This window comes from Ruditapes philippinarum, unplaced genomic scaffold (assembly GCF_026571515.1).
Source record: "Ruditapes philippinarum isolate M1 unplaced genomic scaffold, ASM2657151v2 ctg1099_1_1_1_1, whole genome shotgun sequence".
In the NCBI taxonomy this organism is placed as follows: Eukaryota; Metazoa; Mollusca; class Bivalvia; order Venerida; family Veneridae; genus Ruditapes; species Ruditapes philippinarum.
In genome coordinates, this window is record NW_026862937.1 from 161,498 (window position 1) to 177,352 (window position 15,855).

Here is a 15,855-nt window from a genome sequence, read left to right on the forward strand (position 1 = left end):
GGCATACTTTCTTGTTTTTATAGCTGGCATTTATTAACATGTAAATGATCACCATGCTAAATTGCAATGTATTCATTGACAAACTGGGCATACGAGACAGCTAAATAACCAGCTGAATTTATTACATGACCAAAGACTATATTTATCTCAACACATTGTCTATGATATACTAGAAATTTTTTGACACTCAATACAAACCTACACAATAACTGGTCTACATGTTCAAGTGTTCGTGAAATCTAAGTACTCCGTACATTATTGAAAATACCACGGAATATCATTAGGAACCAAACTATCGTTCGTATATAATAAATACACAGCCTGACTGCCAACATAATAATGAATAACTTGATTATTTCAGATATCTTCTATTGCAATAATTATCCTTTGATAAACAGTTTCACTTCTTTCTTACAGAATCAGAAACGTGATACAAACAACAAGAATTTTGATGTCTTTTATAACAATATTATTGTTGCTGACAAAGTTACTCCTGGTTTTATACTGTTCTTGACTACTAGTATTTCGTTCAGGCATATTGCTGAAGAACAATCATCCGAAACGTTTGCAGAATTATTTCTAAATGTAAAACCTGTCGTATCTTTTAAAGGCTTTATTTTTTATTAGTCCTCACTACATACTTCATTGTAAAACTTCAAAAAAACCATAATATCTTTTAAAGGAGTAAAACAAAACAATTTACAAATGTTTTACTTCTGATTCCGTTATTATTAACCTTTACATGATAATCTCTAAGCATTTTTATGATACATTTAAACATAGATTACAAAACTATCTAAAATTAAATAAAATATTCCAACTGACTTTATTACGAGGAAGACATAAAATATGTAATACATAACAGAAGGAAATATTTAACGAAGTATTTTGGTGTATTAAAGTATTTAAATGATATTAATATATTTAATTACAATGAATTTGTTGCCTAAAATATTGTTTCTTTAATATTGCTTTTATCCCTTGTCTAATTTTTGATTAGGTAAATTCTCATTTTATGCGTATGGAATTGGTGGAAATGTAAACTGCCACTTTTGTCAGTTCCTTTCTAAACTTTGAAAGAAAAAGTTTTGCAGACCAACTATACGTCAGCTCTGCAATTTAGAATAAATAGAAGAAAAAACACTTTCATAATTCCCGAAGATCATACTTCATTACATTTTTTAGATCTATATATATCAGTTTATTATATCTATAAGAAAATCAAGTTTTGCAGAGTTATTAGACATTTTTTGAAAGAAAAGATAAAAAGAGGTTCATGTCCATTTCTGTAAGCAAAATGAAGATGAAGTTCATTTTATGTTTTAAACAGGAACGTATTTACATATAGATGACCGTTGTGTCTAATTCGCCATGCTAAAGTATACCATTTTTCTTCATAAAGTGGTTTGTCGTGGCAACTCAATAAACGGTATTTATTACAGACACTACGGGAATATTAATTGTATAACATTCCTTTATTGTTCATATCGTGGCGGTTGACAGACTGTCTTTCCGTATAGTTTTCTCTTGATGAAATAAACAGGATAAATCCGCATAAGAGCATAGATTTTAGATATAACAGTGCTTTTCTTCTATCGTTACCATTCTTAAAACACGTAAAGACATTCTTCAAAAAGACGTTTATTTGAACATATTTATCAGTTGTCGGTTTTCGTATTGTAACGAAATGCTTTTTATATTACTATCTCGAACTTATTTTCAATAAATCCGAGATGCTGTGTACAGAGAACTATAATCTTAAAAGGAACTTCAGACGAAGGGAATCATTCAATAGGTTCAGAACTATATTTGAGATATTTAGATATTTGAATATGCACAATATATTCTCAGTTCAATGCTTATCAGTTGAGAAGTTTTTAAGAGGCTTTTCTATACTTCCGACTCGTTATATGACATATTTTCTCTAGTAACTAAAAATGTGTGATAACATGTCAACATTGATCGTTTTATTTTTTTAACATTACAAAATAAGCCCTGGCAGTCGTATAGTAAACATATCGCAACTTAGTAATTTCCATGGTTTAATCGATTTTTCTATTTTCTAAGAGCCTAAGTACATGCTGTCAAACACTTTTGATAAAAAAGATTCAATGGAAAAATGTGGCAAATATGTAATTTAATAGATGCCTCTATTTGTACTTGTTATCGTATCATAAAATTAAAGATAAAACATGTCTTTTTCAGCGAAAAGGAAAATGATGAAGAACAGATCATATAAATAAAGATAATTTATCCTTTATACTTGTTCATAAGCCTTTGGTATTTTCAAGAACTGGCACATTAAACAATATACAGAAGAAAATGTTTGTGAAGCATGAAATGTAAAATAAACATTTATCTTTCTTCACTTGAGTCTCTACGTTAACTGAATAAATCGGTTAAAGACAAGAACATGCGAATGGTATCTACATGCGAACTCGTCTTCGAAAAACGGAACTCATCATTTCTTGAAAGGTAGACTGCCTGTTTATATATGATTTAACGTTTTTTTTCTTGTCCATATATATTCAAGTATTGTACATATAAATCTGAGTTATGTAACATAACCTATTTGTATCTACCAGGGATGAAATGTTTCGTAATACTGTAAGCGAACGACAACTTGTCAGTTAAATAATCTAAGAGTTGTACATTCTCCAAACAAACTGATGTTTTACCCGCATATCATGAGCATTATTTTTTTGTATTTCTGAACAAGATAAAACATACAATAAAATCGTAATAATAAAATAATTTAAAGATAAACAGGTAACGTTACAAACAAAAAGAAGCTAATTTACGAAAAATGCATGAATTTTTAAAAATACGTGAATATTTTGCAACATCATAGCAGTCTTTTATTCCGTCTTTGACAAAATTGATTATACTTTATTTATGATATTCACATCTTCAAATTAACAACAATTGACAGCATGCCAAGACAAACACTTGATGACATTGGTTTGTTCTCTTGATTAGTTATAAAAGTTACAATATTTTTCATCAAATACGGGGCACTTTCACCATCAACAGAACGGCTTATTTGAAAACATTTCTCTTTATAATGTAACACAGAATAAAGCACACTCATATTTCATGAACTCAAAAATGAATGTCTTTTCATGCTTTATGTATATTTGACATCATTTCTTGTTTTTTATAGCTGACATTTATTAACATGTGAATGATCATCATGCTATATTGCAATGTATTTGTTGAAAATGAGAGACAGCTTTATAATCCGATGAATGTTTTACATAGACCAAGGACGTATTTCATCTTAACAAATTGTCTTCGATATACTAGACACATTTTTGACACTCAATACTACCGTATACAAACACTCGTCTACATGTTCAAAACGTTCATGACATCTAAGTAATCCGAACATTATTTGAAAAGACCAAGGAATAATCCATTAGGATCCAATCTATCGTTTGTATATTATAAATACACAACCTGTCTGCCAAATATAATTTTGAGTTTGAAGTATGAATAACTTGATTAATTTGCAAAAACTATCCTTGATAAATCACTTTACTACTTTCTTACAGAATAACAACAAGAATAGAGGTCATTTTGTATAAAAAAAAGATCTTTTGGTATTATTGTGGATGACAAAGTTACCCCTGAGTTCATATTTTTCGTTAATATTTCGTACAGGTATATTGCTGCATTACAAAAATTATCAGAAACAACTCCGCGGAAATGTTTGCAGAATTATTCCTGTTTTTCTCACTAAGCTATATTTTTTTTATTATACCTTCATTTTGTCCTTTAATGTAAAACTCCTATATACCTATAATGTGTTCTGAAAGAAAACAACGCTCATAGGAGAATATTCTCAGCAGATATTACATGTATCTCCATCTGTATATAATTGATCGGTGTTATACAATAATAATACATTCCATTAGCCATGATAATCCTAATTTGCTAGTATGCACTATTTATCATGTACAAGTCTAAATACAAACGAAAGCAGTAAATCAATAAGGTAGATCTAATTAATTTATTAAATATTTTAACATTTTGAATTGAACTATTTTCAAGTCAAAACGTTTCATGTTTGTTTATCCTAGCGTTTTTTTTCCAAACAAAAACAAAGCAATCGATATGTCGGAGCATTTAATTTGTAAACCTGTTATTCTCACATGTTGATATTTTCAAAGTCTATAATGGCGTCTAGAAATAAAATCTAACTTATTTCAGACATTGTAAAAAATGTACATTGTCATTTCTTACAAAATGTGCAATCTTTTGAAAAAATATTCTTACTTTGAATTGCCGTTATACTGGCGTCTAGAAAAAAAACTCTAGTTATTGCATACTTTGTAAAAAAATGTACAATGTCGTTTTTCTTAAATTTCTAAAAAAAAAAGAGTTATTTTGAAGAAATGAAATATTTTTCTTACTTTTTGCTGTTTTCATTTCGCGTGATATTGTGTTAACAATGATCCTGTTGGAAACAAAGAAAATAAGTTTTGCCAGTCTTGTTGAAAACTCATAGTCATTTTTGTTTTTCTATAGTCTAAGAAAAATCGATTTGACAGTTTCTGGAGCCTAAATACACGTTGTCAAAACATTTTGTACAACACCATGATAAAATTAAAATTAGTCGCCGAAAAATACGGTATGTTGACATATATGTGATACTAAGTAGGATTTTCTAATTGTACTTGTTTTATTTTAATAAACGAAGATATTAGCTAGTTTTTTTTGTAGGGAAATTACGATGGAGAACAGAAATATTGAAGCTTATTAACTATTATATTACATGTAGTTTGTAAACAAAACACTTTACAAATGTGTTACTACTACTTGCATTATTAATAACCTTTATATAATAAATTTGAAAGGAATTAAATGTATAAATTAAAATATTGATTACCAAAAATGTCTAATCACGAAGAACATATTTCAACTGAAATTTATATCATCGATTTCTGCTTTGAGAATTCAAAAGAAATCAAAGAAGATTTTTACGACAAAGACATATAATATGTTATACATAACAATAGGAAAATATTTATCAAAACATTTTGTTGTATCAAAGTATTTGAATAATGTGAATATATTAATTACAATAAATGTAATGTTAATGTCTTTAATATTTTATAATTTTTTTGTTTTATCCATTGTCGAATCTTTGGTTATGTAAATAATCATTTATGCGTATTAAATTGGTGGAATTGTAAACCTGTTACTTAGTCAATTCTTTTTCAATTCTTGAGAGAAGAAGTTTTACAGACCGACCATATGTCATTTCTGCAATTTGAAACAAACAGAGAACTTACACTTAAATTATTCACGAACATAATACTTCATAACATTCTTTGGATGTAAATTAATTGATATAATTATATCTATAATAAAACTAAAGTCTTGCATATTTTGAGTTATTAGGCAATTTTAGAAAGAGGTTCGTGTCCATTTGTATAAGCAAAATGAAGATGAACATCATTTTATGTCTTAAACAGGAACGTATTCACATTTAGATGACCGCTGTGTCTAATTCGCCATGCTATAATATGCCATTCTTTCTTGACAAAGTGCTTGGTCGTGGCAACTCAATAAACGTATTTATTACAGAGACTACGGGGATATTAATTGGATTACATTCCTTTATTGTTCATATTGCGCTGGTTGACAGACTGTCTTTCCACATAGTTTTCTCTTGATAATATAAACAATATTATCCGGCACGTAGGAGTATAGGTTTAAATATTACAATGCCTATCTTCTATCGTTTCCATTCTTAGGTCAATAGGTATAAGCGACAAAAATTTTGAAAATGTATTTGAATGTCTAATATTGTGAAGTAACCAAAAGGAAGCAATTTACACATTATCAATGGCACTAACAAACTACGTAAATTACCAAAAAGTGGCCGAAATATGCAAAAAAAGCCTTTACTGCGTTGGTAACGCAGTAGAAATATAGTTGAAAATACTGAAAAAATCAGTCATTAATCGCAACATAATATGTAAAATATAACTTTTTACTTTTCCTTATATCTAAGTACATTTTTTCTCAAATTTTATCTTATTGAAATATTTTGACTCATCTGGAGGCATGTAGCTTTAACAGTTGTCTGTTTAATATTGTAACAAATGTATTTTACATATTTTGTTTATCATCAATAAGTCCTCGAAACAGTGTTTTGAAAAATGATTGCATTGTATTTATTTATTATTTCTACATATACGTATATCTAAGAATGTATTCTTATCTAGAATGCGAAGCTCCCCTTATTATAGCCACATGCATACAATTAAAAGCTACATGCCTTCAGATGAGTCAAAATATTTCAAAAAATTAAAATTTGAAAAAAGACGTGAACATAACCATAGTCTTTGAATAACTATCAACTACTAACTTAGTAGAAGAAGTTTATAAGACACTTTGTCGCTCATTTGAATCCTATTTTGTCAAATATTTGAAATGCTTCGTGTTTATTGTAAGCATGTATTTTATACATGATATGTCTAAATTATAAATAATATGTTTAAACAATGAACTTTTTTGTACTAAGGAATCATTCCTTTGAGCAGAGCCTCAATTTTGGTATTTACTAGATTTTCTTGTTCACTACACGTGCTTGATTCGATGTTTACTATTATACTGGTAAAACTACTATAACATTTAAACATTCTTTTAGATTGTTAAGTCTTTTTGGAAATGATTTTATTACTCCGACTCGTTATATAATAATAATAATATCTGTCATATGTTACGGTTCGGACCGGAATATCCGTCCCGAGGTGACCCGCCCATTGGGCGGTAACTAGGCTTGTCGAGTTACCGCCCATGGGCGGGTTACCGAGGGACGGATATTCCGATCCAAATCGCAAACATATGTCAGATATTTTTTCTTGCATATTCTCACAATATTCAATTATAATTTAAATTCTTTATCTTTATTTTCAACGGAAATTTATATCATTACAGCCGTAACTATTTTCTTACAACAGCGTATGAAATTGCAACTTCATTCATAACGGTAAAATGACGTCATCCTTAGCGTGCCATTGTACAGCACGCGACTTATCTGGCACCCCCCATGCCAGATGAAATTTCCGGCATGGGTAAAACACATGGAAACGCCAGTCTGCTATGCAAGAACATATTTTCTCTAGTAACTTAGAATGTGTGATAACATGTCAACATTGATCGTTTCATTGTTGGAACATTACAAAATAAGCCCTGATAGTCTTATGACAATCATATCGCAATAAAATAATTTCTAAGGTCTGATCGATTTTTTCTATTTTCTAAGAACTTAAATACATGCTGCAAAAAACATTTGATCAAATAAGATTCAATTATGGCAAATATGTGATTTAATAGATGCCTCTAATTGTACTTGTTACGGTATCATGAAATAAAAGATAAAACATGTCTTTTTCAGCGAAAAGGAAAATGATGAGGAACAGATCATATAAATAAAGATAATTTATCCTTTATACTTGTTCATAAGCCTTTGATATTTTCAAGAACTGGCACATTAAACAATATGCAGTAGAAACTGTTTGTGAAGCATGAAATGTAAAATAAACATTTATCTTTCTTCACTTGAGATAAACATTAGCTCTCTACGTTAACTGTACAATGTTTATATTACATAAATAATTAGACACACATTGCTTTCTTCAGCTTTGTTTTAAAACGTTTTGTTTAGGTGTAAATGTAATGTATGTAGAAACGTGTTGTAAGGTTGAAAATAAATCTGTGTTAGTTACAATAATTGGATGACTACATGTTTCACTCATTTTATCTTTATTGGTGTAGCTGTATGATTTGTTAACTGTGCTTGTCGTCAATAAAACAATATTAAAAAACAACAGCATAAAAACAAACAAGCAACGTATCAAACACCGTAAAGTTGTGTAACATTTTTAAATCCTGCTGATCATTGCCATGATGTCATTTGATAACTTAACTTGACAGTTTTTCTAAAATTAACATTTGGTATTATTATCAAATTTGTTTCAAAATCTCATCCATATAATAAAGCGTCTTGTTGATTTATTTTATATCCACTTTTTGACAAGATTCGTCCAATAAGAGTAAATTATATTGATTATTTGATGTACTGCACATTTGTATCGTCGCTTTTCATTGGTCAGACGTGATATTATATTGCTATACAAACAACTGCAGTAAAATTATGATTTATTGTAAATTGTAATCAAAGACGAAATTGAGCATTATTGTAAATTCGTAAAGTAAAAAGACTTCAAGTTGGTTATAAGGTCTAGCGGCCGAGGCTTTACAAGCTTACAACTGCTTTAAGATTATTTAACTAATACACTGTAAAGGGATATTGAGTGCTTTCCACGGGTGTACACGAAAAGGAACAAAATCTAAGATCTCTGTTTAAATCGGAAATACAGATTGAATGACAACCTGATGCAGAAGGAGAATACCTTCATTGGTAGAAAGAGAGAGAACGAGTGTGAAGAAGAGTCTCCAGTTTCAGCTGATTTTCCCGATAGTCGGTAATTCTTCGTGAAGAAACGTGTAATTTGTATTTATTTAAGAGTTACGAAGTCATAGCAAGTTTCATTATGGAAAAAAAATAATGTTTGAGGCTTCAAACAAAGTGGATATCTAGAATGATAGCAGTCTAAAAAGGGTTGTCAAGGAGATTATATCCAGCATGAACAATTTGAAGTTCTCTTTATTATGGATACTTTCAGTTTTAACTGTAAGTTACTTTTAGATCATTCATATGTATTATCATTTAATTAAATTTTAAGTTTACCTTGAGTTTGTAAAATATAAGTTTTATAATTTATTGCATTGTCAGTTGTCAGCATTTTTATAATGCATATCCATTTCTTATTCCACATTATAATAAATCAAATTAAAAATAAATAATTTTTAAAAATTGTGAAAATATCTCGCTCAAGACGAAGACTCAACTTTTTTTCAAACATTCAAACTTTATATTTAATGTATTTTATAACATTTTGTAAAAAATGGTGTTGTTAAGTCGTTCTTTTGATAAAAAAGTTCTAAGCCTAATGTTATTACATCGAGCTTCACATTTTTTTAATTTTGATAATAAATTAATTAATTTATTTCTATTTACAAGAGTTAACTTATTTAATTGATATCCAAGCTTACATTATAGATTTGTACATGTAGATTGCAATTGCAACCAAACATCTGTTTGGTAGAACTCCTATAAACAAAATATCATCTCATTTAAGAATTCAGTATAAAATAGCCATATTTGCTCCTACTATACCGAAACATTTCTGACACCAAATTGATTCAACAATTTAAGATTTTTATCTTTGATTTCCTGTCACCAATCACCTTAAAATCAAGTGTGAATTTTCATGTGACAGATTATATGCGTCAACAATTACCCTCCTTTTTTCAATTTCTTGACTCTAGTTTAAAGGATAGGTTATATTCTACAAATGAATATTTGAGATCGAAATGTAAAATTATGAACCGTTATAAAAATCTTGTAAAAAAATTGTAAAATCATACAAAATTCTTAAGTTACCAGATGAAGCACTTACACAAAGTGTGTTATGATTCTGAATAATAACAGTAAAAAAAGCCGACCAATTAAGAATTGCAAGTAAAATATATATTTCAATGTGATATATCTCGTTTCTTTTGTTTATACGGAAGTACACTGTATATAATTTACAAATGTTAAACTTTTACTTGTACCGTCACACACAATACCAACATTTGAGCACAAATAAACTTATAACTCTATATACATTTCAAACTACAAGATTTATTCAGACTGAAATTAAAATTGCATGAAACCGGCAATCAGATAACAAAGAGAAAAACAGACATTTTTATGTAAACACTTTAAAGTTGCGCAACCGTGTGAAGAGCAATTTATGACGGTACTGTCCGTGAATGCATTAGATATTGTTTACATCTTCGAATAATCATGCGGATTGTGTTTATGCTCCACGGTCGCAAGTTTTAACTTGAATAAATATTAACATATGAATCTTGCCTCAGAGATAATGCCTTAGTTTGAATAACAATTATGTCATTAAGACGGATTGGCTCTTAAAATGTCGTCATGACATCTACAATAATGTCAGGAAGACATATTTCTGAGTAATGCTTTTTGTCTACTAATTCTTTTTAAAGATTTAAATGTTTCTTTGATCTCTTGTTTTTTAGAAGACTTTCATGTGACACCTTTACCAAAACACAAATGCCCCGAAACTTTGAAATGACTATCAAGGGACTACTTATAGAAGCCATATCTGTCTTTCATTGTCTTGCCTGTAAGACATTGGTGCGTTGCATAAGAATTGAAATGAATTCAGATATAAACTATATCATGTAATAAAAATAAAAGCCGATTCGTGGTATACCCTTTATAAAGAAAATAGAACACTTAGAAATATTGAAATGTTCCGACAATAAATTTAAGGGCTGAACATTGAGCAATAATATTTGTGAATTTCAGAAAAACGATTGAAATTTAAGCTCTTCTCTTCTTATTCAAATGATATTTTCCGATTTTTCATTTTAACGATTTGTTCACAACGATTTTAATTTTTCTTTTAAGTAAAGTCGTATTTTGAAGCGAAACGTGCGCATAACAATTTTTGTAGATTGGTTTTAATGATTTTAGGCTTTAAATTAAAGTTAATTAAATTCAATTAAATACATAAAAATGGATGCCGCCAGCAGCAGTCATTCTCAACACTCTGAAGAGGTCTGATGACCTCTTCAATAATTACCAATTTGAGAATACATATTTTAAAGGACATTTAAATGTTTTAATATTTTTGTTAATCTCATTCCTGTGTGTATTAAAGAAATGAGAAACTGTATGTTTATCACTTGTAAATATTAACTGTTATTTAACTTATATGATATATATAAGAGTTCTTTTTCAGACCATTTGCTTTACAAGCACATGCAGAAGTAAATTTGGTGTCTACAACCCAGACGACTTCAATAACCATGCGTGTGCTTGGTGCTACTATTTTCTCTTTCCAAATCATGAATTTAAACCTCATGCGAACAACATGAACTTGATTTCCACAGCAAATGGCTCAAGTAATCAAATCAGTAAAGTAGTAGTACCAGATATTTATAACATATCAGCTGTAGAGAGTCTGTGTGAAACTCTAACAGCGGATGAGTGTAACAGGTGGACCTCTTGTTGTTCTGCTGCAAGGACGTGTTGTCAGCGTCAAATCCAATCACCTGATGTAGACATTAATAAAACATGCGCTGCCACGTGGGACGGCTTCGCTTGTTGGGATGCAGGGTCTCCCGGAATTACAAGTGACATATCGTGTCCTAACTTTCTACAATACTCGGTGCCTACAAGTAAGTGATATGTAATATAAATAAGCATATATACAAAGATTTTCATAACAATCAAGTAACCTTATATTCAAATATTGAATTATTTCTTTGAAGACATTTTATCCTTAGTTTCTCAAGAAGTCCTAATTGGGAGTCAGAATCGATGGAATACGTTGCCGTATAATCGCATCTTGTGATATACTAGTATTCTGTTCAGGTTTATACATGATTTTGCAATTAAACTTTAAACATAGATCATATTTCATGTTAGAAACCGATACCTTACAATGCAGAAAACAGATATTCAGGTATGCGCAGATTTTCTTAGATTTTCTTGAATAAACTGAAATAAAAAGGAAATTAAAATATTACACATAGAAATAAAATGAAATAACATGTTTATGTTAACATAAATAAGTTAATGTTTTATTGAATAAACTTACCAATTATTGTATATAGTGATTTTAAACATCTCAATTAGCGTCCAATGAAAGAAATGTGTTAACGAAACACAAGTGGCGAAGCTACTCTGTTTGATTTTGTTTAATGTTAGTCAATGTAAAAAAGCTGTCAATTAAAATGTGTTTTTGCCACTAAGCTTATTAAACAAATGAATATTTAAGAAATATTTTATGCTTAATGCTTAAATTATTAATTCAGAAAATAATAGCAACTTATAATTTATCCAAATTTTTTATCAACACGTATTGATATATTACGAAGTTATTGTATACTGTACAATTCTGTATCATAAATACAGAAAGCTTTAAAGCTTTTATTAAGCCTTTTAACTGAATAGATAAATGATTCAACATAATATACGTATTTAAGATTTCCGGATACAAATTATTTAAGATAGAAATGACCGGTCTGTATTTAAAGCATTCACTCTGTATCAGAATCAATCAGGATCACCTACTCCCGATCCTTCTATCATTTAGGGAACACAGGATTTGGATAGGCCCTTCTAAACATGAGTAAGTAAAAAGTTTTATCTTAATCTATTTTTAAGGATCAGCGTTGAAGACATGCCAGCCTGATGGAACATGGTTAAAGAATGGAAAATATGATTGGACAGACTACACACCTTGTCTTAATTACCAGGTACTTATCCATACATATAAAAGACATAGACAATATAAATCCATTAAATAGAAAAAAAAGACAAACGCCTCCGCTGCTATTGACATTGTTTTACTTACTGGGTTACAGACCAGGAAAAACTAAAACAAAAAATAACATTTTTATATATCACCTTTGTGCAAATAAGAAATGTGGCAAGATCGAATTTATCTTACTTTGACATACCGGTATGTCTAATATATTTATTTTACCACTAATATTATGTTAGACCAAACACTTGAAGAGGATAATATTTTTCATTATGATTTGATATAGGACAGTCTGGTCGAAAATAAGTAAATTATTAAACATTTCAGACCGCAGATTCGTATGTATTTGTCTAGTTTAAGTGCGATTTATAAGCATTTAAGTTTGTATTGAGCGTGTGGTACTCATATGTTGACAAGGCAATGGCTGAAAAGAGAGACTCAATCACACTATTAGCTGTAAGCGAGACATGTTCTTAAGAAATGCATTACTCCCTTTAATATTTGATGCCGAACCATCATTGCATATATGGTTTCAGTGCATTACCGATCCTTTTAACTTGAACGATGGAAAACTTTATACATAAACTTATATTATGTGAAAATGCTTCAATTGATTACGATGATAAGTAAATCGTAAATGTTCTACCTGAAAGTAACACTGTACGTTCAAATAAATGATATTTCAAAGAAAGTTTAAATTCTGATTTAACATATTTGACTTTAAAAATAATGTAATGATAAAGATATTATAAAAAACAACTATTTAATGAAATATATACATTTATATTTCGATCTTCGAGCTGTTCTGTAACAACTGAATTATTTTTATTTCGGAAAATATTTGTACAAAACCATACATATATCATGCGCAACCCGAGGGGATAGAAAGGAATCAGGAAACATTTTAACTGTGTTTAAGTTTTAGTATCTTTATTAGCTTCGTGACTCTCCAGTAGTAAAACATTGTGCTCTGCATCCTTAACAATACGCAAAAGTCATTTATTTGACATTTCAATTCCATTTCCATAAAGAATTTCATGACTTTTTGTCATTCTGTTCTTTTTTCTAATTTCAGGAGCTGAAGATTTCCATATATATTAGTCTTGGATGCCAGATCGTTAGTCTGCTATGTCTGATCCCATCTGTTTTCATCTTCATAAGTTACAAGTAGGTGTCTCCTTTATTCGATTACATCAACCTTTTCACAATGCATTATAAAATTGGTGGCAAAGAGTCTTTTTTTATTGTAAAAGGCAGTGTAAGCCAATGGGACAAGATATTATACATGCTATAATGGCAGTGTTAAGTCGTACGTTGAACGGTTGATAAAGTTTTAAGACTAAGATATGTATCATTTCTGAAAATGGTTTATAGCTGTTCCTTACTACTAATAGGTTTTATGTCAATACTTTTAGCTTTAGAAATTATGAGTTGCTTATTTATTTTATATGTAAGCGTGTCATCTCCAGATGAGGAAGTAAATAAAAAAAAACTTGAAAAAGAATTATATATTTTTGAAATTTAATAAATATAGATATTGACAATCCATATGAGTCATTGAAATCATTTTTATTATAAGATTTTAACGCATTTTCTTATGTAGTAAAAGCTAACTTTACATACTTTGATTTTCTGTTTGGATAGTAAACGCCAACAGCAGAACTTATACGTACAGGCATAATCAAACCAAGCCTGCAACATTATCAATGTTGCCATTTTGAGATTCTGTTTTTCGACACGAGATTAAATATTTTTACTATTTTGAACATTTTCTTACTTTTAACAAAAATTGGAAATACATGTTTTACGAATTTAGAGGTACGTTTCTTTAAATTGTATCAATATTGAAAATTGCATTTTACATTTATAAGCTATAGCTATGAAACCAGCATCAGTTTTACCTTTTGGTGCATCTATTGCAGATCTCTTATCCATCAGCACCGGATTCGGCTACATGTCAATTTCTTTGTCTCTTTAATACTCAGTGGCGTATTTACCATTCTCTGGAATACACTCGTTACCTACGATAGGATAACAAATGACAAAGTTTCTGAAACGATGCTCTTCAAAAATTCTGTAAGTAGTCATGCTCTCCTTATGAAAATTATGTTAAATGGTATCATGGAAGTAATATCAAGAATTTTATAATTCAGACATTTTTCCAGCACTGATGACTTAATTTAGGTTCCCTTCTTAACGGTATGTAGATATGTAGAAGTGTACTAGTATATATACAGGAGACAAATGTAAAAAAAAGTCATTGACTTCTTTCTCAATCCTGTTTCTAAATTATAGTGTGTTTTGTATTTATATGTATATATGAAGGCATGTTATATTGTTTTAAATAATAAATAATATCTAATAAATCAGTCTAAGGTAAGCATCAGTGGGTACAGTCATTCATTTATGTCCTTTACATATTTCATTTTTTTGTAACTTTTGTTTATAAGTATATTCAAATTTTTCTGAAATTTCTCACCTTTACTCCAATTTAATTAACGTTAGGTTGATTCGTTTCTTTTCTTCCAATTACATTACCGTTCTATCAGACTCCCTATAATGCATCCAGTTAATAACATTAATGGGTATTCTATGGAAAACAAAACATTTCGCCAACTAAATCATGTTGTAACATTTACAGATATCGTAAATATTGTGATAATCATAACAATATCTCATCTAGAGTTTTCAGTGATTTATGCCAAACAAAGCACCTCCCTGCAGTACATCATTAGTAAATTGCTATATTTCGTCTGCAATCTTAATATAAGACAACGTATCTTGTCTGTTGTTAAACACAATTAATCGAAAATATACTAGAAATATTGTTTGGTAACGCTCACGTACATTGTTACGTATATGGACGTCATGTTGAGCACTTGCTCTAAAGCAGACTCGTAAAATACTTCAGTACATTAATTCTTATAATACTTTACGTTTGTATAGACGCTTTTCATTGGATAATCGTGACGATTATACAGTTTTATATACACACCTGCTGTCAATTAATGAAGGAATCTCACTTTTCCTGAAAAAAGAGATTAGTTCGTTATTAATATTCTGACAGATTATATGGCCGTATATATACAGTAGTTTGCAATATTACCCTCGCCTATTAAAGTAATAGTTCCCGCTCGTGCCTTAAATACGGAAAGAATGAATGGACACTAGAGGTATTTCTCACTCAGCTGTAAAGTCGTCTTATGACCTTTACATGTCGCTTGTTTTGACTTGAAATCCAACAAAACTAGTATGCTTTTATTACAATATAGCCAACAATAAACAGAAATATATTATTATTATAATTATTACCAAATCATTTTAGGTTGAATACTCTTAACATGGATAAGGCAATGAATTTGGTTCACAGTTGTTTATCTGCCTATGGTTTTCTATAATATAATATAATCTATAATTTAGTCAA

General features: G+C 29.5%; 1 protein-coding gene across 1 annotated transcript in view; it reads left to right on the forward strand.

The window, feature by feature from the left end:
- Window positions 1-8,348: 8,348 nt before the first annotated feature.
- Window positions 8,349-15,855, forward strand: part of LOC132720664 (calcitonin gene-related peptide type 1 receptor-like) — a 36,712-nt gene continuing 29,205 nt past the window's right edge. The window contains exons 1-5 of the mRNA XM_060704837.1: window positions 8,349-8,710; window positions 10,902-11,340; window positions 12,332-12,423; window positions 13,507-13,598; window positions 14,354-14,507. Of these exons, the coding sequence (XP_060560820.1) occupies window positions 8,663-8,710; window positions 10,902-11,340; window positions 12,332-12,423; window positions 13,507-13,598; window positions 14,354-14,507 (825 nt within the window). The 5' untranslated portion in view covers window positions 8,349-8,662. The remainder of the gene's footprint in view (window positions 8,711-10,901; window positions 11,341-12,331; window positions 12,424-13,506; window positions 13,599-14,353; window positions 14,508-15,855) is intronic.